General features: G+C 38.3%; 1 protein-coding gene across 2 annotated transcripts in view; it reads left to right on the forward strand.

Annotated features, from left to right (window-relative positions):
- GNPTAB (N-acetylglucosamine-1-phosphate transferase subunits alpha and beta) overlaps nucleotides 1–15,999 on the forward strand; it is a 77,822-nt gene extending 61,823 nt beyond the window's left edge. For both annotated transcript variants that reach the window (XM_044228877.1, XM_044228879.1), the window contains exons 17-21: nucleotides 188–273; nucleotides 531–629; nucleotides 4,352–4,519; nucleotides 7,421–7,511; nucleotides 14,576–15,999. In XM_044228877.1, the coding sequence (XP_044084812.1) occupies nucleotides 188–273; nucleotides 531–629; nucleotides 4,352–4,519; nucleotides 7,421–7,511; nucleotides 14,576–14,653 (522 nt within the window). In that variant the 3' untranslated portion in view covers nucleotides 14,654–15,999. The remainder of the gene's footprint in view (nucleotides 1–187; nucleotides 274–530; nucleotides 630–4,351; nucleotides 4,520–7,420; nucleotides 7,512–14,575) is intronic.
- The last annotated feature ends 11,060 nt before the right edge of the window (nucleotides 16,000–27,059 follow it).

The raw sequence follows: 27,059 nt of genomic DNA on the forward strand, positions 1-27,059 counted from the left end.
TTTATTTACAAAAACAGGCAATTAGTCTGCAGGCTATTCCATGCCGATTTGACTTTGTCAAATACTGCATTAAAGTATTTGTCTTGATTACGAAGTCTTTGGTCCCTCCTTAAATTTTGCCCTGAGGTTAGTGCTTCACCTGTCCCACCCAGGTCTTGGCCTGATGCATTGTTTGTATTTTCTCTAGCCACCAGTCACTAAGAGTCTAGTAACCAACTGTAAACCAGTAACTGATAAAATCCACAAAGCATATAAGGACAAAAACAAATACAGGTAAGTTGTACATACATTTTCTCTATTTAGTTTAAGAATAATTGTAGGAGTCTGGCATTTTCATAATTTTACAATAGTTTATCTCCTAAGCCTTCTTTTAAAATTTATATGAGGTGGTTTTGTTTAGTAATACCGAAAGAGGAAGTCATTCTCAGGATATTGACTGTTAAAGTTTTATAAAATACTTTTCTTATTTAAATTCTGTTTTTATTTCCATGTAAATATTTATACTCTTTAAAATATGTTTTGATAATTAGGTTTGAAATCATGGGAGAAGAAGAAATTGCTTTTAAAATGATCCGTACCAATGTTTCTCATGTGGTTGGCCAGTTGGATGATATAAGAAAAAACCCCAGGTACTTTTTTCTTAACTGGTAACTTTATTTTTTTGAGAACTTTTAGGTTCATGGCAAAATTGAGCAGAAAATACAGAGAATTCCCATAATTTTAAAAAATGATCTTTTTCTTTTTTAAAATTTTTTATTAACATATAATATATTATTTGCCCCAGGGTTACAGGTCTGTGAATCATCAGGCTTACACATTTCACAGCACTTACCGGAGCACATACCCTCCCCAATGTCCATAACCCTTTTAAAAAAAAATTTTTTTTGAGGAGAGAGCGTGTATGCACAAGCCAGTGGGGGAGGGGAGAGGCAGAGGGAGAAGCAGACTCCCTGCTGAGAATGGAGCCCTATGTGGGGCCAGGGCCCTATGGGGAGCTCAGGGCCCCAGGATCATGACATAAGCTGACACTTAACCAACTGAGCCACACAGACACCCCTAAAAATGATCTTTAATTATGCAAATATACATGATAAAAGGTGACTCAAGAGAAGGAAGTGGCTTATTTTGTTTGGAGCAGATGGAATGCAGAGCAGGCAGAGGGAGCCAAGCAAGGAGCTCAATGTAGAACTCGATCCCAGGACTCTGGGATCATGGCCTGAGCTGAAGGCAGAAGCTTAACTGACTGAGCCACTCAGCCGTCCCAACCATTATGATTAATAATCACTCAGCTTGTAGCTCTCTGTACATGCTATTCCCTCTGACTGGAATGCCCTGCTTTCATTTTTTAAAATATCTTTAAAAAAAAAAAAAACACAATTTCAGTCTTTGCTTTTTGCTTCCCCCATTTTGTTGATATGCCCTCCCAGTCATTTTGTTATATGTAAGAATACCATGTGAGAATTTGTAGTTTTCAGTTGTACCTTATACTTTTATGTCTTTGTGCCCATTTGAAAGTTTTGGGGTAAGAGAATTCATAGACCTTTATGGTACTTAAACGGACAGGGATTTACTAAAAGAACACGTGGTAAGCCAGGCTTACGGACAGGGATTTACTAAAAGGACACGTGGTAAGCCAGGCTTACGGACAGGGATTTACTAAAAGGACACGTGGTAAGCCAGGCTTAGTACCTGCCAGGCCCTTGTGATCTTGAACAGATCTTATTTTTAACTCTTGTTTTACTTTTTTAGGTGCTCATTTTTAAGTCAGGAATGGAAAACCAGTGTTCTTACTGAGTGAAGTTTTAAGGACAGGTTTGCCCCCATTAACGAGGAGTCTGGACTAGGCAGAATCCAGGCTTTGCTTTTCCCTCAGGCCTGTTCCTCTCTGTTGCCCTCCTGCTTTTGTTGGCTTCATCTTCAGGCTGGAGATAGGGGAGCTACAGCAATTCTAGATGTCTCTGCAGATGGAGCTGTGCTCTGAGACAAAGGGATTGCCCCTTTGTATGTAGGGTATGCTGTCTCCCCATTCATTCATTCATTCATTCATTCATTTTTTTTTTTTTTAAGATTTGATTTATTTGAGAGAGCAGAGAGAGTGCACGTTGGGGGTAGGGGTGCACAGAGGGACAAGTATACTCCCCACTGAGCACGGACCCTTCCCCCAACCCTATGAGGGGCTCCATCCCATGACCCTGAGATCATGACCTGAGCAGAAATCAAGAATCAGACACTTAACCAACTGAGTCATCCAGATGCCCCAGACCCCCATTCTAATATCAGTCACTGTGAAAAGGATTCACATACACAGGAGCTGTCTCTGGGATGGAGTTGGCTTGAGTCAGCTCATGGGGAGAGAAATACTGAGCAAAATGCAAACTCCTTTTAGAAGAAAGGGGATGATGTTTACTAGGCACCCAGCAGGGTCTAATTTATTTTTTTATTTTTATTTTTTTTTAAAGATTTTATTTATTTATTTGTCAGATAAGAGAGAGAGAGAGAGCGCAAGCGAGCACAGGCAGAGTCAGAGGGAGAAGCAGGCTCCCTGCCGAGCAAGGAGCCCGATGTGGGACTCGATCCCACGACACCAGGATCATGACCTGAACCAAAGGCAGCTGCTTAACCAACTGAGCCATCCTGGCGTCCCCAGCAGGGTCTAATTTAGTTGTTGTCCACACATACCCTTTGTCTCATGCATATACTTCTTTAATTTCTCCCAACGTTAATGAAAAATTTTGGAGATAAAGGAAAATGGAAAAAAATACTACAATAAATCCCATAAATATTTAACCCAGATTTAAAAATGTCAGCGTTTTATTATACTTACTTGATCTGTCTATACACACACACGCACATACACAAAACAGGTTTTGTTTTTATTTTGTTGTTGCTGTTTGCTGAACCATTTGAAATTTAGTTTCAGGCATCCATACATTTCACCAGTAATTATTCTAGTACGTATCTTCTAAAACAAAATCATTCTCCTTTATACTAAAGACAGTTAACACAAAACTAACACACAATCTGATAACACTAAGTAATACCATCTAATAGATAATCCATATTCATATTTCCCTAGTTGCATCCAAATGCCCTGTATAGCTATTTTTTTTTTAAATGCAGGATCTAGTCAAGGCTTATGCATTGAATTTGGTTGATATCTCTTTAGTATCCTTTAATTTGAAACAGTCCCCAAGAGAGTAGATAGGATAATGAATTTTTACCCACCACTCATCTTCAATAAGAAGTGATTGTTAGAAGTTGTTCTTCTCTCATCTACACACATCCAGTCCTTTACTACCACTTTCTGATTATTTGTATGTAAACCTCAGACATTGTTTCATTTTATCTCTAGATATTTAAAATATATTTCTCTATAACAGCTCTTTCAAAATAACCGCCATTTCATTATTTTATTCCTTAATATGATAGCCATCTGGTCAATATACATATTTCCCTAGTTGTCTTTTCTAAGCATTTATGTTTTTTATTGGTTTGAAGTGGTATCAAGTAAATTCATTGCACTTAAGTCTGTCAGTTTTTCCTCAATCTCTCTTTTTTAAACATACAATTTTGTATGTGTATATGAAGAAATCTCTGTATTTTGGACTACTTTGATTGTATCTCATGTTCCCACTTTTTCTTATAAATTGGTAGTTGGATCTGAGGGCTTTATTAGATTTAAGTTTGGTGAGGGTTTTTTGTGTGTTTTTTTGGTCTCTTTTAAATTTTAGTAATTTTAAATTTTAGTAAAATTTACTTCAAAAGTGGTGTTATCCCTGCCTGCTGTTTTAATGGGCCCTCAGTTTAGTGAGTTTGCCTTGAAGGGAACTTGAAACAGGAGGGGGAAGCATGACAGTAAGGTGCCAGAACTCTAGTACCTTAGTTGGAGACATATTAAGAAAAGTCATCAAACTCATAGAATCTAGAGCTGTAAGGCACTATCTTTTTATTAATTATCTATATCACTATTCTTAGTAATATAACCATAATAGAACTTGGTTTTAGGTGTTCACCAGTTTCTTCTCTGGCTGCCAACAAAATGCTCTAATCAGTAAACTGTATTTATTAAACACTTAATTGGGGCCATGTTAAACAGAAATCATTAAATTAACTTATTCCAACAACTAGAAGCACTTTTAAGATTATCTTCCCTAGTTCTCTTCATTTTACAGATGAGGAAAATCCAAAGAAAAACTCTATAGAACATTCCTCCCCCAGAGAATCGTATCAGCACATATAACAGCTTGGAACATGAGTCCATTTAAAATATATTTGGAATCTACATTTCTTGTTTTATTGTATCAGGCTCATTCTCATGATAGCCAATAACCCTGAATCTCTATTTTTCTAGGAAGTTTGTTTGCCTGAATGACAACATAGACCATAATCATAAAGATGCCCAGACAGTGAAAGCTGTTCTCAGGGACTTCTATGAATCCATGTTCCCCATACCATCCCAGTTTGAGCTGCCAAGGGAGTATCGAAACCGTTTCCTTCATATGCATGAGCTGCAGGAGTGGTAAGGTCTCATGTTCACGTGTGTGTGTGTGTGTGTGTGTGTGTGTTGATAAGTGATGAAATTCCTTTAATGTACTATTTGATCTATAATTACTTTGTAAAAATACACTTAAAAGATTTTATTGAGCTTACTGGCCAAGCACCTCTGCTGAGCATCATTCATTGCCATCAGAATAGCTACCTTGTTTCTTGAGAATCTGCTATATGGCAGGAGAACATGGTAATAGAAGCCGCATGATTTGCTCAAGGTGAAGTAGCTGATAAGTGGTAAATCCCGCCTGATTCCCACCCAGCCTTCCATATGTTCCACTGTAATCCAAAGCTGCTTTCCTTCATGTCTTATTTTACTACTGTTTACCCCATGCCAGGTTCTGGGAATACATAGATGAAAGGAGTAGGTACCCGGTTTTGAGGCCCTCAGTCCCTGCAGGGAGACAGGCTGCAGGCACACAGTTGTGCTCTGACAGGGTTCAGTGCTACTGGAGTATGAACGAGGGAGCAGCCAGTTCTCTTAGGGGAAGGCACTTGAATTATGAAAAGGACTTTCCCAAGTAGAAAAGACATTCCTGGTAGAAGAAATGGCATGTACAAGGCACAGGAGTGTAAAAGAGGGTTTCTGGAGAGCAAAAGGAGAGATTGTGAAGGGCTCTATATGAATTGACTTTTTTCTTTAGAAAATGGGGTTTCCCAAGAGAAATTTTATTAGATGTTTGTAGTGATCAGACTTGGATGATCACAATCCAAATCCACATGATTTGGAAAGGTAACTAGTGAGGCAGTGTTATCTGGAAACTGAAAGCAGGGAGACAAGTGTTAAGCATTTCAGGAACTCTGAAACAGGGTGTGAACCAAGGACCACAGCTCAGGGAATAGAGAGAAAGCAGAAGACAGAATTGGGAGAGATTGTAGGGAGGAAATTAGCAGCCTTGGCAACTAGAATTCTTTGGTGTATTGGAGTTGGATAATTGAGCCCATTAACATGTATATTGCTAATAGCTGTGTATTTTTATTTTCAAAAGGAGAAGTTACTACTAAATTGTGGGTCTTACCTTCTAGGAATGGTTTCTCATTTTTACTTTCTTTTATTTAGCTCAGAGGAAAAAGATCTTTGGATGGTTTCAAGTGTTAATTCCCCAAATCCAGTTTGTGACTACATTTATCTTCAAGGGCCCAAGTGAATAAGAAAGGAGTGGGCTTAAGAATAATTTGAGAGGACTTTGATTTCTGTGTTACACAAATAAGGATGAATCAGGTGGAATTCTCTGAACTGGGGGGCTTCATTTTCTTCATCCTGTTCAGCATCTGTGTCTTTTTTTTACTGCTGGGCCTCCACTACCACCTTGCCTTCTAGAAACTTCACTTTTTCTCTTTCCTTTCATGACATTGTGGTTGAGTCCCCTGTCACCTTTCTCTGGTTTCCCAGTAGGCTTTCTTCCTGTTCTCCTTCCTTTCTACACTGTACAGTAGTCTTTTTGGTGCGTTTGCCCCTCCTGATTGACTATAAGCTCTCTTCATGGGCAGAGATGGTGTCTTACTCTTCTCTGAGTGCACAGTGCCTTTCTAGCACATAATACATGCTCAGTGGATGAATGGCTGAGGGAACCTCCAGCTGTTATCAGGTTCTCTGGTTGCTGGGACAGCTTAACTGTATTAGAGCTTCTGGCTTCTTATCTCTTTAAATTACATATCGATTCTGAATGACACCATAGACATTAGAACTAACTGCACTAGTTGTGATCCTGTTATGAGACATAGGAAATTAGGAGAAAATTGGAGGTACTATTATCAATATGGGACTTGAAGTAGAGACATCTACACAAGATAAGCTGTAAAAGAGAATCTGGAGCTCAGCACAGAGGCTGCATTGATGGCTATTAGAATATCTTCTAAGCCTTATGTTAAGCAAATGTTTAGTCTTCATAATAAATTATTACTTCCACAGTACAGATGAGGAAACTTCTCTACTGCCTCTAATCCCAATAACCTGTCTTCAAGTCCAGTTGATTCTACTCTTAGATTATCTCTTCTGTTGCTTGTTTTCTTTCTCTCACTTGTCTTCATTTTGTTTTCATACCCAGACTAACACAACTGGCTGCCTGGTCACCTCTGGTCACCTGACATGCATCCTTCAGATGGCCACCATTTTTATTCCAGTTGTCACACATACACCCATACCTGCCATTTCATTCACTTTCCCACTAGAGTATTATGTCCAAACCCATTGCATATTTTTCCAGAATACCTGCAGTTTATGCCCACCTGCCTTGCCATGGCTTTAGCTCTCTTCCTGATGTCCCTAGGCTAGACTTCACTCATTTCTACAGGACTCAGCCTGCTCCTCTATGATGCTCACTGCCTTACTCCGTTAAATGCTTTCATTTAAGGTCCCCCACCCCGCTGCAAGGCTTAAATGAAATATTACCGGATCTGAAGTGCTTTCCTCATTTCTCTGTTTTTCCACAAGACTTTGCTTTTGATAGTACATTTTTTTGTTCCATTTTGTGTGATGGCTAATCATCTGCATGTCAGTGACTCCCCACGCTTACAGTTTAGAGCAAGAACTTCTTGTTTATCTGTCTATATCCACAGAACGTGTTGATTAAGTGACTGTGAAGAAATGGATAGGAATGAAAGTGTACTTTTGTTTAAATGCTAAAAGTAATTTTCTTTTGAAGTCCTATCCTCTGCCTGGGTAACTTTTATAATTCAAATATAATATTTACTCTGATGTAATGAAAAATCTGATCTAATGTGGAAATATACATTGTATTAACATTTTCAAATTGTCTCCAGACAATGTTTTTGTGTTTCACAACTTTAGGCTAAACTAGTATATAATTAATTCTGATATAGTGGGACTATGCACAGAACTACATATTTGCTTTCTTCTTTCTCTGAACAGGAGAACATATCGAGACAAACTGAAGTTTTGGACTCACTGTGTGCTGGCAACATTGATTATGTTTACTATATTCTCATTTTTTGCTGAACAGGTAAGTCTTACATATTTTATGTGAGGATCAAACATTATTTATTATGTATGTATGTATGGATGGATGGATGGATTTAAATATTTTTATGTATTTACTTGACACAGAGAGAGCTCACAAGTAGGCAGGCAGAGAGAGAAGGGGAAGCAGGCTCCCTGCTGAACAGAGAGCCTGATGCAGGGCTTGATCCCAGGACCCTGAGATCATGACCTGAGCTGAAGGTAGAGGCTTAACCCATTGAGCTACCCAGGTGCCCCCAAACATTATTATTTTTTTTTTTTAAAGATTTTATTTATTTATTTGACAGAGAGAAATCACAAGTAGACAGAGAGGCAGGCAGAGAGAGAGGGAGGGAAGCAGGCTCCCTGCTGAGCAGAGAGCCCCATGCGGGACTCGATCCCAGGACCCTGAGATCATGACCTGAGCCAAAGGCAGCGGCTTAACCCACTGAGCCAGCCAGGCGCCCAAACATTATTTTTTAGTATAAGAATATCTTATTCTTTAAAAAGTGATATGAATTCACAGGAAAATTTTAACTTTTTCTTTTAGCTTCTAACTCAGATATTAATATGTCAAACAGATTTCATAATATTCAGGCAGCAAACATAATAGCCTTTTATTCATTAATCTTCTAGATGCACTTTCAGTATTCTTTTTACCTGGAACTCAGTAGATTAACTTGTAGACATCAAGGTAAAACTGAAAGCCTCTATTTCTAACCAAAAGACCCACCTAGAATCCTCATCTGATACTGATTTTGTATGGTTTTTTGATTTTTCTTTTCTTATAACCTTTCTAAAAGGGACTGCAGTGACTTATCTTCAGACCTCCTACTCTTCTGTGGACAGTGTCCATTTGTGCTCACATTTTTCCCAATTACATTTCCTTGAATTGCTGGAATTTCTCTCCTTGCAGGCACAAATACACAGCCTTCTTCAAGTGAAGTCCCAGAAGTAGAAGGGAGGTTAGTGAGGTAAAAAGAAAGGGACCATAGAATCCTTACTTGGTGTAGGCATGAAATGGTCTGAAGAGAAAGGGAGTGGTGTCTGGGCTGACCTGACTTATCTGGGGCAAGTAGACCTCACCTCAGCCTCCACCTGAGGTGACTGTTGAGTGGAGCCTTTCTAGCTGTCAATTATGGGAAACTTGCACTGAGTTTACTTAAACTGGGAAGGAGAAGGAGGCTGAAGTATTGAGAACGTTAGAAATAAACAGTTCCTGGGCTTCTTACCATAAATGGAAGGAAATAAAAACATGGGAGATTGGGTAGGTAAGCAGGACTGCAGTTTAAATCTTCATCTACTTCCTAGCAATATCAGTTCTTTTCTTATTGCCATTATTCTGGGCTAGTAAAACTCTCCCCGCTCTAGAGCAGAGGTCACTGAGGAATTAGGAGTCAGCAGTGTGCCTGCCTGCAATGAGGAGAAAAGATAGGCTGGCTGAAAGGAGCAGCTGACAGCAGTGGGAAGGAACAGGAGTGCCGGTCTTTCATCTGTGTCACTTACACCCATAGAGAAGAGGGAAACAGAGAGGCAAGGAGGGCGAAAAGAGGGGAGGAATAAATCCTCTTTTCGCTCTGTCCCGTTGTTCTCAAAAGTCTCAGTGACAAAGAGTAAATCCTGAAAGCAGCTCGGGACAAGAGGTCTGTAACCTACAATGGTAGAAAATGCTGGATTGGCAGCAGACCTCTCTGCAGAGACCTGGCAGGCCGGAAAGGACTGGCATGATATATTCAGGCACTAAATGAGAAAAATATGCAGCCAAGAATACTATATCCAGGTAGGCTGTCATTGAAAATAGAAGGAGAGGTAAAAAGCTTCCAGGACAAACAGAAGCTAAAAGAATTTGCAAACACCAAACCAGCCCTACAGGAAATACTGAAATGGGTCAACTAAGCAAAGAGAGCCTAAAAGTAACAGACCAGAAAGGATCAGAGATAATATACAGTAACAGTTACCTTACAGGCAGTACAATGGCACTAAATTCGTATCTTTCAGTAGTTACTCTGAATGTAAATGGGCTAAATGCCCCAATTAAAAGACACAGGGTATCAGGATGGATAAAAAAAAAGACCCATCGATATGCCATCTACAAGAAACTCATTTTAGAACCAAAGACGCCTCCAGATTTAAAATGAGGGGGTGGAAAACAATTTACCATGCTAATGGACATCAAAAGAAAGCTGGGGTGGCAAGCCTTATATCAGCCAAAGACTATAATAAGAGATGAAGAAGGACACTATATCATACTTAAAGGGTCTGTCCCACAAGAAGATCTAACAATTTTGTTTTTTTAAAGATTTTATTTATTTATTTGACAGACAGAGATCACAGGTAGGCAGAGAAGCAGGCAGATAGAGAGGAAGGGAAGCAGGCTGAGAGCCCGACGTGGGACTCGATCCCAAGACCCTGAGATCATGACCTGAGCCGAAGGCAGCGGCTTAACCCACTGAGCCACCCAGGCGCCCCGAAGATCTAACAATTTTAAATATCTATGCCCCTAACGTGGGAGTAGCCAGTTATAAAAACCAATTAACAAAATCAAAATCAAAGAAACACATCAACAATAATACAATAATAGTAGAACACTTTAACACCCGCCCCCACTGAAATGGATGGACTATCTAAGCAAAAGATTAACAAGGAAATAAAGGCTTTAAATGATATACTGGATCAGATGGACATCACAGATATATTGACAACATTCCACCCCAAAGCAACAGAATACACCTTCTTTTCTAGTGCACATGGAACATTCTCCAGAATAGATCCAATCCTGGCTTACAAATCAGGTCTCAATCAGTGTCAAAAGACTGGGATCATTCCCTGCATATTTTCAGACCACAGTGCTTTGAAACTAGAATTCAACCACAAGAGGGAAGTTGGAAAGAACTGAAACACATGGAGGCTAAAGAGCATCCTAATAAAGAATGAATGGGTCAACCAGGAAATTAAAGAAGAATTTTTAAAAATGCATGGAAACAAAAGAAAATGAAAACACAACTGTTCAAAATCTTTGGGATACAGCAAAGGCGGTCCTGAGAGAAAGTATATAGCCATACAAGCCTTTCTCAAGAAACAAGAAAGGTCTCAAAAACACAACCTAACCCTACACCTAAAAGAGCTGGAAAAGAGCAAAGAAACCCTGAACCCAGCAGGAGAAGAGAAATAATAAAGACCAGAGAAGAAATCAATGAAATAGAAACCAAAAGAACAGTAGAACAGATCAAAGAAACTGGGAGCTGGTTCTTTGAAATAATAAGATCGATAAACCCCTGGCCAGGCTTAACCAAGAAGAAAAGAGAAAGGACCCAAATTAATAAAATCATGAATGAAAAGAGGAGAGATCACAACCAACACCAAAGAAACACAGATAATTATAAGAACATATTATGAGCAACTATACATCAGCAAATTTGACAATCTGGAATAAATGGATACATTCCTGGAGACACATAAACTACGAAAACTGAACCAGGAAGAAACAGAAAACCTGAACAGATCTATAATCAGTAAGGAGACTGAAGCAGTCATCAAAAATCTCCCAACAGGGGCACCTGGGTGGCTCAGTGGGTTAAGCCTCTGCCTTTGGCTCAGGTCATGGTCTCAGGGTCCTGGGATGGAGCCCCGCATCGGGTTCTCTGCTTAGCAGGGAGCCTGCTTCCCTTCCTCTCTCTCTCTCTTCCTACTTGTGATCTCTGTCTGTCAAATAAATAAATAAAATCTTAAAAAAAAAAATCTCCCAACAAAGAGCCCAGGGACAGATGGCTTCCCACAGGAATTCTACCAAACATTTAAAGAAGAATTAACACCTATTCTCCTGAAACTGTTCCAAAAAATAGAAATGGAAGGAAAACTTCCAAACTCATTTTATGAGGCCAGCATTACCTTGATCCCAAAACCAAAGACCCCATCAAAAAGGTGAATTACAGACCAATATCCCTGATGAACAAGGATGCAAAAATTCTTAGCAAAGTACTAGCCAGTAGGATCCAACAGTACATTAAAAGGATTATTCACCACAACCATGTGGGATTTATTCCTGGGTTGCAAGGTTGGTTCAACATCCAATCAATGTGATATAAGACATTAATAAAAAAGAACAGGAACCATATGATACCCTCAATAGATGCTGAAAAAGCATTTGACAAAGTACAGCAACCTTCCCTGATCAAACCTCTTCACAGTTGGGGCGCCTGGGTGGCTCAGTGGGTTAAAGCCTATGCCTTCGGTTCCGGTCATGATCTCAGGGTCCTGGGATCGAGCCTTGCATCGGGCTCTCTGCTCGGCAGGGAGCCTGCTTCTCCCTCTCTCAGCCTTCTCTGCCTGCTTGTGATCTTTGTCTGTCAGATAAATAAATAAAATCTTAAAAAAAAAAAACAAAAAACTCTTCACAGTGTAGGGATAAGATAGTACATATCTCAATATCATCAAAGCCATCTATGAAAACCCACAGTGAATATCATTCTCAACGTTGAAAAACTGAAAGCTTTTCCTCTGAGGGCAGGAACACAGCAGGGATGTCCACTTTCACCACTGCTATTCGACATAGTACTAGAAGTCCTAGCCTCAGCAGTCAGACAACAAAAAGAAATAAAAGGCTTCCAAATCAGCAAAAATTAATTAAACTCTTACTGTGCAGATGATATACTTTATGTGGAAAACCCAAAAGACTCCACTCCAACACTGCTAAAACTCATACAGGAATTCAGTAAAGTGTCAGGATATAAAATTTACACAAATCTGTTGCATTTCTATACACAACAAGACAGAAGGAAGAGAAATTAAGGAGTCGATCCCATTTACAACTGCACCCAAAACCATAAGATACCTAGGAATAAACCTAACCAAAGAGGCAAAGAATCTATACTCAGAAATTGAAGAAGACAGAAATAAATGGAAAAACATTCCATGTTCATGGATTGGAAGAACAAATATTGTGAAAATGTTTATGCTGCATAGAGCTATCTACACGTTTAATGCAGTCCCTATCAAAATACTGTCAACTTGATTCAAAGAAATGGAACAAATAATCCTAAAATTTATATGGAATCAGAAAAGACCCTGAATAGCCCGAGGAATGTTGAAAAAGAAAACCAAAGTGCGTGGCATCATGATTGCAGACTTAAAGCTGTAATACAAAGCTATAATTATCCAGACAGTATGGTACTGGCCTAAAAATAGACACACAGGTAAGTGGAACAGAATAGAGAGCCCAGAAATGGACCCTCAACTCTATGGTCAACTAATCTTTGACAAAGCAGGAAAGAATTTCCAGTGGAAAAAAGACAGTCTCTTCAATAAATGGTGTTGGGAAAATTGGACAAGCACATGCAGAATGAAAGTGGACCATTTCCTTACACCACACACAAAAACAGACCTCAAATGGATGAAAGAGCTCAATGTGAGACAGGAATCCATCAAAATCCTTGAGAAGAACACAGGCAGCAACCTTTTAGACCTCAGCTGCAGTAACTTCTTCCTAGAAACATCGCCAAAGGCAAGGGAAGGAAGGGCAAAAATGAACTATTGAGACTTCATCCTGATCAAAAGCTTTTGCACAGCAAAGGAAACAGTCAACAAAACCAAAAGACAGCCAGCATAATGGGAGAAGGTATTTGCAAATGACATACCAGATAAAGAGCTAGTATCTAAAATCTATTAAGAACTTAATCAAACTTGGGGCGCCTGAGTGGCTCAGTAGGTAAAACCTCTGCCTTCTGCTCAGCGGGGAGCCTGCTTCCCCCACCCTGCTCTGTGCCTGCCTCTCTGTCTGCTTGTGATCTCTCTCTGTCAAATAAATAAATAAAATCTTAAAAAAAAAAAAACAACTTATAAAACTCAACACCCAAAGAACAAATAATCAAATCAAGAAATGGGCAGAAGACATCAACAGACATTTCTGCAAAGAAGACATCCAAATGGCCAGTAGACACATGAAAAAGTGCTCCACATCACTTGGCATCAGGGAAATACAAATCAAAACCACAATGAGATACCACCTCACACCAGTCAGAATGGCTAAAATTAACCAGTCAGGAAACGGCAGGTTTTTGGTGAGGATGCAGATAAAGGGGAACCCGCCTAGATTACTGGTGGGAATGCCAGCTGGTGCAGCCACCCTGAAAAATACACCAGTATGGGGTTTCCTCAAACAGTTGAAAATAGAGCTACCCTACGACCCAGCAATTACGCTACTGGGTATTTACCCTGAAGAAACAAATGTAGTGATCTGAAGGGTCATGTGCACCCGAATGTTTATAGCAGCAATGTCCACAATAGCAAGACTATGGAAAGAACCTAGATGTTCATTAATAGATGAATCAATAAAGAAGTGGTATATATCTACAATGGAATACGATACAGCCATCAAAACCCCTGAAATCTTGCCATTTGCAACAATGACATGAATGGAACTAGAGGGCGTTACGCTAAGCGAAATAAGACAGTCAGAGAAAGACAATTATCATGATCTCTCTGATATGAGAAATTTGAGGGACAGGGTGGAGGTCATGGGGGGAAGGGAGGGAAAAACTGAAACAAGATGGGATCGGGAAGGAAGACAAATCATAAGAGAGTCTTAATCTCAGGAAAGAAATTGAGGGTTGCTGGGGGAAGGCGGGGGGGGGGAGGGATAGAGTCACTGGATTAAGGACATTGGGAGGGTATGTGCTCAGTGAGTGCTGTGATTTGTATAAAACTGATCATTCACAGACCTGTACTCCTGAAACAATTATTACATTATATGTTAATAAAAAGTAAATAATGTTTGGTAATCACTGTGTAAAAATATGTAGTTAAAAGGTCTTTATGGGCCAAAATAATTTTAGTCCTTGTGTGTGCAAATATTTTGTGGGCATATATTTAGGCATATTGACCCTATAATGAAAGTAGTAGTTGGTTTTATTTTGGGGAGGAATGATGAAGACTTGTTTGCTCTATTTTTTGTTTTTGTTTTTGTTTCTTTTAATGTAGAAGACTGTGGAAATGATAGAGGTCATAGGATTCTAAGTTTAAAGTTTGTCAACATGGAGAATTAAAATATATTTTCTGTGTTTGATATTCTAGTTAATTGCACTTAAGCGGAAGATATTTCCCAGGAGGAGGATACAGAAAGAAGCTAGTCCTGATCGAATCAGGGTATAGAAGATCTTCGTTTGAAAATCATCTACCTCAGCATTCACTGAGCATTTTGAAACTCAGCATCATAGAGATGTCTTCGTGATGTGATGCTTACCCAGCCTGACTTGAAGAAGGAAAAGCAGCCAGTACAATACTTGTTTTGTGGCATGAATGTAGCCTACTGACCAGGAATTGTTTAACCAAGACATGGAAAACTTGTGTGTTGAGCAGCTCTGGCCTGGTTTTACTTTTAAAGCATTTGCTCATGGACCCATCATTCTTTTTATGAAAAATCTGACAAGATAAAGCTGCCAAGTTCCCATAGCAACTATTTCCAACCAACGTTCACATGAGAAGCCTAGGCCAGCTTGGGAACCATTGCTAAGCGATCCCAGTCTTTGCATTCTAAAGCCTTTTGCTGCAGTTTTACATTTTTGTTTTTTCCATTTCCTATTTTTTAAAATAAGTAGCTACTAAGTTAACTAGTTAACCCTTACTTCTGAAAATAATGAATTGGGATATCTAAACGTGTTTTTATCTATGTTATTTAAATAATACAACAATATCACCTTCTGTTGGCAATACCTAAATTATGGATTCTATTAACATTTAAGACCATAAGTGGTCAAACTACTGATGAGATCAATGACTGATAGCTGAAGTACTTTGTGCTTGTTTACTTCAGCCCCTAAGAATGTGATTTCATGCAGAGGCCTAATTACAAAGGGCTAGAGTTAAGTAGCAGAGCTACCTTCCAGATGTAATTATGTTTCGGAAATGTACATATTCAAACAGAAGTGCCTCATTTTAGAAATGAGTAGTGCTGATGGTACTGGCACATTACAGTGGTGTTTTTTTAAATGCTCAGTATATTCTAGTAGCTAGCTCTTTCAGCTGGTTTCGTGTAATGCAGAGGTCAGCAAACTTTCTGTAAAAAGTCACATAGTAAATATTTGCAGGCCACAGGTGTCTCTGTTGCATATTCTTTATTGTTTAGTTTTAGTGTTTTTTTTTTTAACTTTTAAAAATGTCAAAAAACCATGTTTAGCTTGCAGCTGTACAAAAACAGGCCACCAGCTGGATTTGGCCCACAGGCCATTGTTTGCTGACCACTGGGATAGAGAATTCATATTTTTATGTATGAGTAAGCCCTGATGTTCAGCTTTTATTTATATCACCATATGGTGGATTTCTGGAGATTATATTCCGTAAGTCCCTTTTGAACTCTAACAGGTATTTTAAGATCATGATCTCGAACAGTATTCTTTCAACACATATTTTGTAAAAAGAACTTGTGATGTAAATAGTGTGTTTGTGCTGTGTTATGTATTTCAAAATGTGAAGTCTCATAAAACTTAAATTTTGTCTGATGCTTTGATTTTTAAATTTTTGAGGAATGAGTTTATTGTTATCCAGATTCTGCAGTCACTTGAGGGCTTGTACAGTATATCAGCATCTGCTGAACACAACTGAACATAAATGGAAAGTAATATAAGGACAGAGTAGTACTATAACATACTGGGGAGTGTCATGTTATAGGAGACATAAATTCTAAATGGGATTTATCCTGTGGTAGAAGTTCAGGAGGTATCTGGGTATCATTCTAAAAGTGAAGAATTTATTATAGAAAAATTATAGAGAAATTAACATCTGGGTGTGTTTGTTGGACATTTCTGTGGTTAGATCTAATTTAGAGCTTAATAGCTTAATAGGATAGAAAATAGAATCATAGAATACTCGTAGAATCATTCATCTAAATGACTCTGTAGTGATTCTGTAGAATCATTGGAACAGAAGAATCTCAGAAGTTGAAGAGTAGTCAGATGATTTCAAAATTTTAAGGCCTCAGAACCATTAAATGAAATTCTATAAAAGGCCAATATGTAGTATAGAAGAAGGAAAATCTCCTTGTCCTGCTTGACCCCAGGTGATGCCTCCAAACTCCGAGGCCTGACAGGTAGAGTTTCAAAATAACTTCCTGGACAACACCCTGCATTCTGTCATCAAAGACACAAGGGCAAGGAAGATGATGTGATTTTTCTAAGACCTCACAGCCAGTTAGAGGCAGAGGTAGGTTGGAGCCCTGATTAGGTCTCTTTTCCCATCCCTGCCAGGCTGTGCCGCCTCTCCATGACATACAGGCATGAATGGGTGAAGAGCATACTCTTCGCAGTCAGATTTCTGGAGTTTGAGTCCAAGAACCTGGACATTGTTTGACTTTCTCTTAAAATGTGGGAGGCAGTAACTGGTGTCTACTGATAGGCATACGGTGATGATTAAAGGAAATGATGTATGTAATACATCTAGCACAGTGTCTGGGAAGTTATTCCTGCCTGGTAATGTCAGTAGTGATGAAAGTTTGTGGGTAAAGGATTGCTGTCCAGACCACGGGTGAGGTTTTTAGTGTAGTCATTAGGATGAAATGATTACTTTGCACTTAGCTAAGAAAGTTACACATATTCTCATTTTTTTAAAAAAGTGGTTTTTCGCCTACTTTCTTGAAGTATTTTTAAAATTATTTCTACATATACAAAAAAGTATGCAGTCTAATGAATAACAGCTCAAGGATTTAAAAGGAAAGTGTTAATTATAACTGAGGTCAAATTACTTAAGGAAGAAATAGCATCAATCCCACAAAAATTCCTCCAGAGTGTAGAAAACAAAGAAACACACCATCTAATTCATCCATTGAGGTGAACACAGCCCCACACCAAAGGTTGGCACAGTTACAATTAGAGAGGGAAACCACAGGCCATCTGTCTCAAGAATCCCATATGAAAACTAACAAGCCAGATTCTTATATCCTTCAAAGGAACAACTCTTTTTTGATCAAACTACATCTACTGTAGGAATGCAAGGTGGATCCAACCTTTGAAAATCAATGCTGTTTATATCAGCAGGACTGAAAATGATATTCTCAAGGAAACTTTCTTCAAAAAAGATTATAAAAAATTTAAAAGTAGAATCTAGCACAGTGACTCATCTGTTCAACTGTTATCAAGATTTGGCACATCTTTTGCTCTATTCTTTATTTCTCTTTGTTGATATATTTTAAAGTAAATCCCAATTTCATGGAGACAGGAGTACAAAGTACAAAGTTTCAGTTGTTAAGGGGAGGTAAATGGGCTTCTTGTCAATCTAACTGCTCCTTCGTCCACTTGCCCTACATCTTAGTGAACACATTGTGTGTGCTAAATGACTTAGACTCATAATCCCATTTCCTTCTCACCACATTCCCATTTTACCATTGGGGCCTAACTAGTTTAAGTGGCTCGCCCAAGGTCTATAACTATTAAGTGGCAATACCAGCTTTTGACCCAAATGTCTCCAGAATTAACTCTTAGCCACTAAGATAAACTCAGAATGCAAGGGACAAAAAGAAAAACAAGGGTGGAAGAGGCAGATATATTGCATGACTGTTGCTCAACACAGCCCATCCCTGCCTCCATATGTCAGCTTTTCTCCCCACAGTGGCGCTGTGGCAGCTTCTGACTCACATCTCTCAGAGACACAGGAAGCTGGTGGAGATGAGTTCGTGTGATTTGTGCCCACTTTTATAGCCAGGGAGATGGAGACTTTTACCAGAAGAAGGAGGGAAGGAGAAGAGTACTGGTCTGACAAAAACACGAGCTTCACATAATAAAGTTTGGGTTAATGTGGAAGACCAACTTCTTGGATTAAATACTTAAATTGAAGGGAAGCTGCCATACTTGAAAAAAAAATGAGAAAAATCAAATTTGTTCATTAGGATACCGTGAACTTTACAAATTTTTCATTATTGAAAAGATTCAAAGAAATGTTTGCAAAGCATCAGTACAGTACCTGGCACATAATAAATGCTCCATAAATGGTTCACAATTCTGGTTATTATAGTTCACAATTGGTCCCAAGTTGTCTCTCTGATTGATCTCCTTATACTTTTCCTCCCCTGCCAGTCTCACCCATGGCCACACACTGCATTTCCCGAAATGTGTTACACACTTTTATCCCTCTGTATCCTTGTAGATGCTATTCTTATTGGTTGACCTGACTTTTCCTTGCTTATCTATCCATTAAACTCACTGATAACTCGAGGTGTGAGTCCATCATTAGTTCATCTACTAGAAAGTTTTCTAAGAGACTATCACCTTAGTTCTTTGAAACAATCAGCAAAGAAGGAATGTGGTATTTAGGCCTTCAAATGACCTTGACAAGATTCTACACTACTGGTTACTAAAGAAAATGAGAGGACATTTTGTCAGGAATCCAGGTAACAGAGTAAATGAGCAAATATGGAGGAGTATTAATGTCTTCTAAGAATCAGCACTGAGTTCATTTAAGCATTATTTATAATAGCCAAGATATGGAAACCTAACTGTTGGTGGATGGATGGATACAGATGATGTGGTATATATATATTTTCCAATTTTTTTCCAAGTTTTTCTTTCATTCAAGTTAACATACAGTGTCATGTTGGTTTCAGGAATAGAATAGTAATTTATCACTTAAATGTAACACCCAGTGCTCATCACAGGTGCCCTCCTCCATGCCTATACATTTAGCACATCCTCCCACCCACTTCCCCTTCAGCAACCCTCAGTATGTTCTCTGTAGTTAAAAGCAACTCTTATGGTTTGCCTTCCTCTCTGTTTTCATCTTATTTTTCCTTCCCTTCCACTATGTTCATCTCTTTCGTTTCTTAAATTCCACACAAGAGAAATTCTTTGGTATTTGTCTTTCTCTGACTTACTTCACTTAGCATAATACACTCCAGTTCCATCCAAGTTGTTGCAAGTGGCAAGATTTCATTCTTTTTGATGGCTAAACAACATTCCATTGTATATGTATACACATACACACACCTTTATCCATTCATCAGTCAGTGAACACTTGGGCTCTTTCCAGAGTTTGGCTATTATTGATAATGCTGTTATCAACATCAGGGTGCATGTATTCCTTTGAATATGTGTTTTTGTATCCTTTGAGTAAAAACTTAATAGTGCAATTGCTGGGTCATAGGGTAGTTCTATTTTTAACATTTTGAGGAACCTCCATACTGTTTTGATGATGTAGTACATTTACACAATGGAATACTACTCAGCCATAAAAAGGAGATCTTGCCATGGATGGACCTTATGAGTATGAGGCTAAATGAGATAAGTCAGAGAAAGATAAATGCCATATGATGTTACTTGTATACTGAATGTGGAAAAAAAGCCCTCATAGGTACAGAGAACAGACTGGTGGTTATCAGAGGGGAAGTGGGTTGGGTATGTGAAAGGTAGAATTGAATCAATTATATGGTGACAGTAACTAGACTTATTGTGTTGATCACTTTGTAGTATATGTAAATATTAAATTGTTATACATCTAATATAATATACATTATATATACTATATATACTAATATACATTATATATTATATACATTAATATACATGTATAATATATATACATTAATATAATATATACATTAATATTAATATATTATATACATTATATGTAATTATTATTATAATACATTATAATAATATTACTAATATTATATACCAATATACCAATAGTATATAACTTTATCTGAGACTTGAGGCAATCAAAGTGTAATCAAATTCAATAAAACCCTGAGGCCTTTGTTTGCTAAACCTTGGATACAAGTAATAAAACATATGATTAAAAATAGGAAAGAAGGGGCACCTGGGTGGCTCAGTGGGTTAAAGCCTCTGCCTTCAGCTCGGGTCATGATCCCAGGGTCCTGGGATCAAGCCCCACATCAGGTTCTCTGCTCGGCAGGGAGCCTGCTTCCTCCTCTCTCCCTATCTGCCTCTCTGCCTACTTGTGATCTCTGTCTGTCAAATAAATAAAATCTTTAAAAAAAAAAAAAAGGAAAAAACTGGGACACATGGGTAGCTGAGTCAGTTAAGTATCTGACTCTTGATTTTGGCTAAGGTCATGATCGCAGGGTCATGAGATCGAACCCTGCATTGGGATCCATACTGGGCATGGAGGCTGCTTAAGACTCCTCTATTCCTCTCCCTCTGGCACACATGCCCCCTCCCCCACCGGCTCTCACTCTTAAGAAAAGAAAAGGAAAAGAATTGCAGAGCTGGTAGCAAATTAAGTCAAGTACAAAATGAAAAAATATTTTCAAATTATTCAGTGGAAAAATCCATTCATGCACAGAAAAAATGAAATAATAACCCCAAATTTAACTATTATATCTTGGTAGTGAGATTATGAGTGAACTTCATTTCCTTCATTAATTATTTATCTTATACAAATTGTTTTACAATGAATAATTATTACCTTAACTAAGATAACAATTTAACAATACATTTTAGATAAAATTATGAGGACCCATGTTAAATTTTTAGTGGAAAGTAGAACGCTTTTTATTAGCTAACCAAGGGAAAGCTAACTTTGAAAATCCATAAGATGTCCTTGGTTCCATTTTAAGAGACTTCATGTGATGAAACAGTCATTTCAATTCTTGTGTTTTTATTTAGTTGGATAAGGATTAAAACTTGAAACTTACGAATAAAGATGAGTTTTCATTCGGAGCTAGAAAAGCCAAAAGATAATATAATCTAATCTTGATTACTCATGGGGCAGATAGATCATTCATATCTTCTGTTTCTTATTTCCTTTCTGGTTTTCATATTTTTAAGTTAACTAATATCTGAGAAAATAAGGCATTGGTGTTAGTATGTCACCAGATGGAGATGTTGAGCTGTTCTTGTTAATGTAGCAAATCAAGTTAGTGGTTCCAAATTTTAGTCAGTATAAGCATGACATGGAGAATTATTTAAAATGCAGATTCCCAGTCCTTACCCACAGAGTTAATTTGGTAGGTCTACCATGGGGCCTAGGAATCTGCACTTTAACACCTCTTTCCCCTCCCTCCAACCCACATTTCCCCACTTCATCTTCTGCTAGTGATCCTGATACATGCTGGCCCATGAACCACACTTTGAGAAACTCTTGTGTTTGAAGCCATGTATATATGAAAACACTTAGAGAAAGAATACAAATTGAGAACTAAGTAAAACAAGTCCTGGAGAACTCCAACATCTGAGGGTCCACTGAAGAAGGAAGAGTTAACAAAGATACTAAGAAACTGCCAGAATAAGAGGATATCAAGAGAATCTGTAGGTTCAGAAGCCAAAGGAAGACAGAATGAAGGAGGGGGAATAAATGGTTAACAGTTTGACTTGCTGAAAGTCAAATGAGATTAGGACCAGAGAACATGCATTTGATTTAGCAATATGGAGGTCACTGGTCACTTGAGAGTGAGTACAATTTTAAAGTAGAAAGGACCAAAGGTGGTTTAGTGTGATTTACAGGGTATTTGGAAGGAAAGGAATTTGAGGCAACAAGCTTAGATATTTCTTTCTAGAATTTTGATGGCTAAGAGGAAGACATAGGGGAGTAATTGTTTGGAATTAAGGTCCAGGAATATTTAAAGTTGTGAGATATTAGAATATTTGTAAATGTTAATGGGAGGGATAGAACAGAGGAAGGGAGAGAAAGAATGAACAATGTAAGATTCTGAGAAGACAAGGACTCAGATCCAGGTAGGCTGTAGCTCTGATGGCAGAAGTTTTGGGGGTTTCAGTGTGAATTACTCCTGGGGGGGGTGTGAGAATGGGATTGTTAAATACTAAGTGTGAAGGGAAAGTGTTAGTGTTCAAGGTTGGATAGAGTAGAAAGGGCTGGGGACAATGAGTTGCCACAGGGGAAATGGGAGAATTTAGGGCAAAGTGGAGGGCCCAACTGAGGCTGGAACTCAAAATAAAAGTGCCACAAATTTGTTCCTTTGGATGGTTTTCTTCAGAGGCACCACAGTGAGGGTAGGTAGCACAGAGGAAGATAGTTGTTTGCAGAAATAACATTTTGCCAGACAAATGCAGTGAAAGTACAGGTTGTTATCTGCATGACACTGACTGAAATAATGGAATTTGAATCAAAGACAAGAGGGCGGCTCATGGAGAAAGGAAAAGTTAAAACAGTAATGGACTGAAGGTCTGGAGAAGATTGGCATGTATTTATAGTGTGAACAGATGAGACTGAGCTGGAAAGGTGGGGCATGGTGGTTTGAGAGTAAGGGTATCTGACGGGGGAATTACGAGGGTGGAGCAGCTTCAGGCGTGGCCATAAGAGTTAGGGGACTTTAAATGGAGCGCAGGGGCGGGTCATTTTAGATGAGGACCTTAAGAAACTGAGAGGTCAAAAGACGAGGGCAAGAGTTGGGGTGAGAAGACTGTGCCAAATGCCACTGTGTTCAGTAAGTGAACAGGGGGAGACCAAGGAGGAGATGTTAAGGATGCTTGGGACAACTGTCTAGAAAATTAACTTTCTAAGTTATACTTCTTTTTTTCTGTGATTGCAAAAATATCAACTAAGTTATGTATAATCTTGTCCCTTTCAAACTTCTTTTTTTTTTTTTTTCCCCTTTTCCTTTCAAAACTTCTAACGACGCTCCTTTGTTTTGGTGACTGGAAGTATAAGGTGGATACAACAGGAGCATGAGAAAGTTATGCTGTTTACAAAAGAGAGTAATAGAGTAACCCAAAAGGGAAGATCCAGGGCAACAGGGAAGGGGTATATTGGAGAAGCAAGCAAGAGAGGTAGTGGGAGAGAACTGGCAGCTGCCATGAGGCTCTTTTAAGGGCACTTGAAAGGAAAGAGCTCCCTGGTTAAAAAGGATGTCTACAAAGTTCTGTTTGATGTGCAGTGTGTCACCTCACTCAACTTAATAAAATCACATAATTTGCCTGTTACAGACAGAATTGGACGGGACAACATGTGAGAGACTGGCCTCAAAACTCCGAGAGCAGTGACCACCACACAGTCCTTCTAAACCCGTCTATGCAAGCAGTCTTCTTTTTGACCTAATAGCTGTGGACTTCTTAGATCTTTTTTGAGAAATACCTCCTTAAAGACTCAAAGATGCCTTGTGACATTTTATATCTTCTGAATAACTCTCAGTTTTAATAAAAACATATTTTCCATCCCTAAATCTGGACTTTGTTAACAAAACAGGAATTCTAATTTTTATTAATAAAATTTTAAATTTCTATATTATTTAATATGTCTGCCACTGGTAGCATTCATGTTTGATATTCAGGAAATGGTATACCAGTGATTCAACAAATAACCATCATGATATTAGTAATGTTGATAACTTATGTTTACTGAGTACTTTCTATATGCTATTGAGTGCCTACTAAGAGCTCTTATGCCTTATTTCACTTTTTAAAATCCAAATTTCTAAGAGATAAATACCATTACACCCCTTACATTAGTGAAGAAAGAAACAGAGGCTTAGAAAGGTCAAGTAATTTGCCTTGAGGTCTCACAGTTTATAAGTGGCAGAGCCTAATTTAATTTTGTTCTGAATTTTCATTTCATGTTTTACACCATTTTTATGAGTTTCTCCTTGAATAACATTGTACCTGCTGTTAGGTGTCTACATGTGACTGAGTTTCTAGGTGATAAAATGTGAGCAGAAATAATGTGTGTCACTTAAACCTCTTACCTGTGCTCCTTCATATTCTTTTCCCGTCTAGCTGGCTAGGACAGAGACCACTTCTTTGGCAACTTTGGAACCCATAAGTTGAAGATGGCAGAGTTTCCATCAGCCTGGGTCTTTAAGTGACTGCACACTGAAAGTTCACTGAGGACCTATTTACTTTCCCAGTACTGTTAGAGAAGAAACAAAATCTTTTTTTTTTTTTTGAGTCATTAAACATGCTTGGTTTTATTTGTTGCAGTAATAGTCTACCCTAGCTAATGCAAAGAGGGTAAGAAAAATTTCAGCTGTACTTCTATATCATTCACAATTGTATTTGTTTGCATTGCACATAGTGACTTAACCAAGTATAATTGCCCACACTATAACAGAGATACAGAGAGATGCAAAATATAAAAGAGGTTTGTGATAACTTATTTGCAGAGATGGCTACAATAATTCCCCTGTCTCTGTATGTACATACCTATGCTGTTCTGCCCATCAAGAAGTAGAATTTGGGGTGCCTGAGTGGCTCAGTCTGTTAAGCACCTGCCTTTGGTCAGGTCATGATCCTGGGGTCCTGGGATCAAGTCCCACATCGGGCTCCCTGCTTCTTCCTCTGTCCCTTGCCCTGCTCATGCTTTCTCTCTCTTTCTCAAATAAATTTTAAAAATCTTAAAAAAAAAAAAAGATTGAATTTATTTCTTCACTCTCCAAAACAGGGCTTGGCTATTTGAATAACTTTGGCACATAGGACAAATGCAGAGGTTTGAAAATGGTCATTCTTTGGGGTTTGCTTTCTTCTGGCTTCAGTTGGAACCCAAAAACCATGATGTGGATGGATTTGAAGTAGCTTCCTGGAGAACCCACTTTGAGGAAAACTGAAACACCCTGACCAACAACCTACATGCCCCAAATATTATAACATAAAACAAAACTGGATATGCACCATGGAGTACACATGAAATATAAAAGGATGTAGGAAGTCTAAAACTAAACACATGAGAAAAGATATCCTAGATAAACAAAAGAAACACATGGAAGTTTTATTAATATAAAAAATAGAATTTAAGACAAAAAGCATTATCAAAGTAACTACCCAATGATTAGAGTTTCAACTGACCAAAAGTTGAATAAATTTTAAATATATATATATATTTTAAGATTTTATTTATTTATTTGACAGAGAAAGATCACTAGTAGGCAGAGAGGCAAGCAGAGAGATGGGGGGAAGCAGACTCCCGGCTGAGCAGAGAGCCCAACGCAGGGCTCCATTCCAGGACACTGAGATCATGACCTGAGCCAAAGGCAGAGGCTTAACCCACTGAGCCACTCAGACGTCCTTTAAAAGTTGACTAAATTCTAAACTTGTATGTACCTAACTAGTTTCAAAATACAAAAATCAAAAATTGATAGCACTATAAGGTAACACATACAAATCCACTACCAGAATAGAAGACTTCAAGCACATAACCAGTAACTCCTCAGTTATCCCTAGGCCAATAAGACAAAGATATCAGCCAAGTCTTAAAGGATCTGAATGATACAATTAGTAAACTTAATTAGATGGACATATTTAGAACGGAAGACCTCCCAATCAGAGCTTACCCATTCTTATCAAGTACACATCGAATAAATTTTTTAAATGGCCCTTGTGCTAAACCATAAAACAAGTGGCAACACATTTAATATCACAGGTATGATCCAGATTACAGGGTACTGAGTTAGAGTATCTCAATTAAAAAATAAAATTGAAGAACTACATTTGTTTCAAACATTTGTTTGAAAGTCTAAAGACATATTAAATAATTCAGGAGTCAAAGAAAAACTCATAATGGAAATTTAAAAATACTTAGAACTTGATAGTAATGACAATGTTGCATATCACAACTTGTAGGATTCAGTCAAAGGGAGGGTACAGAGAAATTTATCATCCCAAACGAATATCTTAGAAAAAAGACTGAAAATAAACAATAATACAACATAAAAAGTTAGAAAAAGAACAAAAGAGAATAGAAAGAAATAATAAATAGCAAAAACTGATGAAAGAGAAAACTTAGGTTTAATAGAAAAGATCAGTAAATTATAAAAGTCATTTAAAAATTAATAGCAAAGATACACCTCTGGTGGTATTTAAAAAAAAAAAAAACAAGGAAAGACTCGAGGGAGAATCTGGCACATGGATGTTAATGGTGACCCCCCTGAATCTGAATCTTTCCACACATCTTCTCTGAGAACCATAAAATAACAAAAGCAAAAATAAAATCATACATAATCCGTGACTTCAGCATTACTAGGAGACAGAGCATACAATGAACTTCTCTAAGAAGAAGAGAGACAACAAATTTCAACAGAGCTTGTGCCATTGCTGCACCCACAGGCTCACAGAACCCAGGTTCGCCACTTTTGTGTAGTTAAGAAGCATTTTAGTGGTGCCTCCTGGCTCAGTCAGTTAAGTGTCTGCCTTCAGCTCAGGTCATGATCTCCAGGTCTAGGGTTCAAGTCCTGTGTTGGACTGAGCTTTTCCCTCTCCCTCTGCCTCTCCCCCTGCTTGTGCTAGTTCATGTGCTCTCTCTCTCAAATTAAAAAAAAAAAAAGTATACTGGAACTTTCTTGGAACATTTTAACATCATTAAGATGTCATTTTTTTCTGGGCACCTGGGTGGCTCAGTGGGTTGAGCCGCTGCCTTCGGCTCAGGTCATGATCTCAGGGTCCTGGGATCGAGTCCCGCATCAGGCTCTCTGCTCAGCAGAGAGCCTGCTTCCCTCTCTCTCTCTCTGCCTGCCTCTCAGTCTACTTGTGATTTCGCTCTGTCAAATAAATAAATAAAATCTTTTAAAAAAAAAAAAGATGTCATTTTTTCTAAGTAAATTTATAAATTTAATGAGATCCCAATAAAAAGTCAAGGTTTCTCTGAAACAGTAAGAAATAGAAAAATTGAA

Source organism: Neovison vison, chromosome 12 (assembly GCF_020171115.1).
Source record: "Neovison vison isolate M4711 chromosome 12, ASM_NN_V1, whole genome shotgun sequence".
Lineage (NCBI taxonomy): Eukaryota > Metazoa > Chordata > Mammalia > Carnivora > Mustelidae > Neogale > Neogale vison.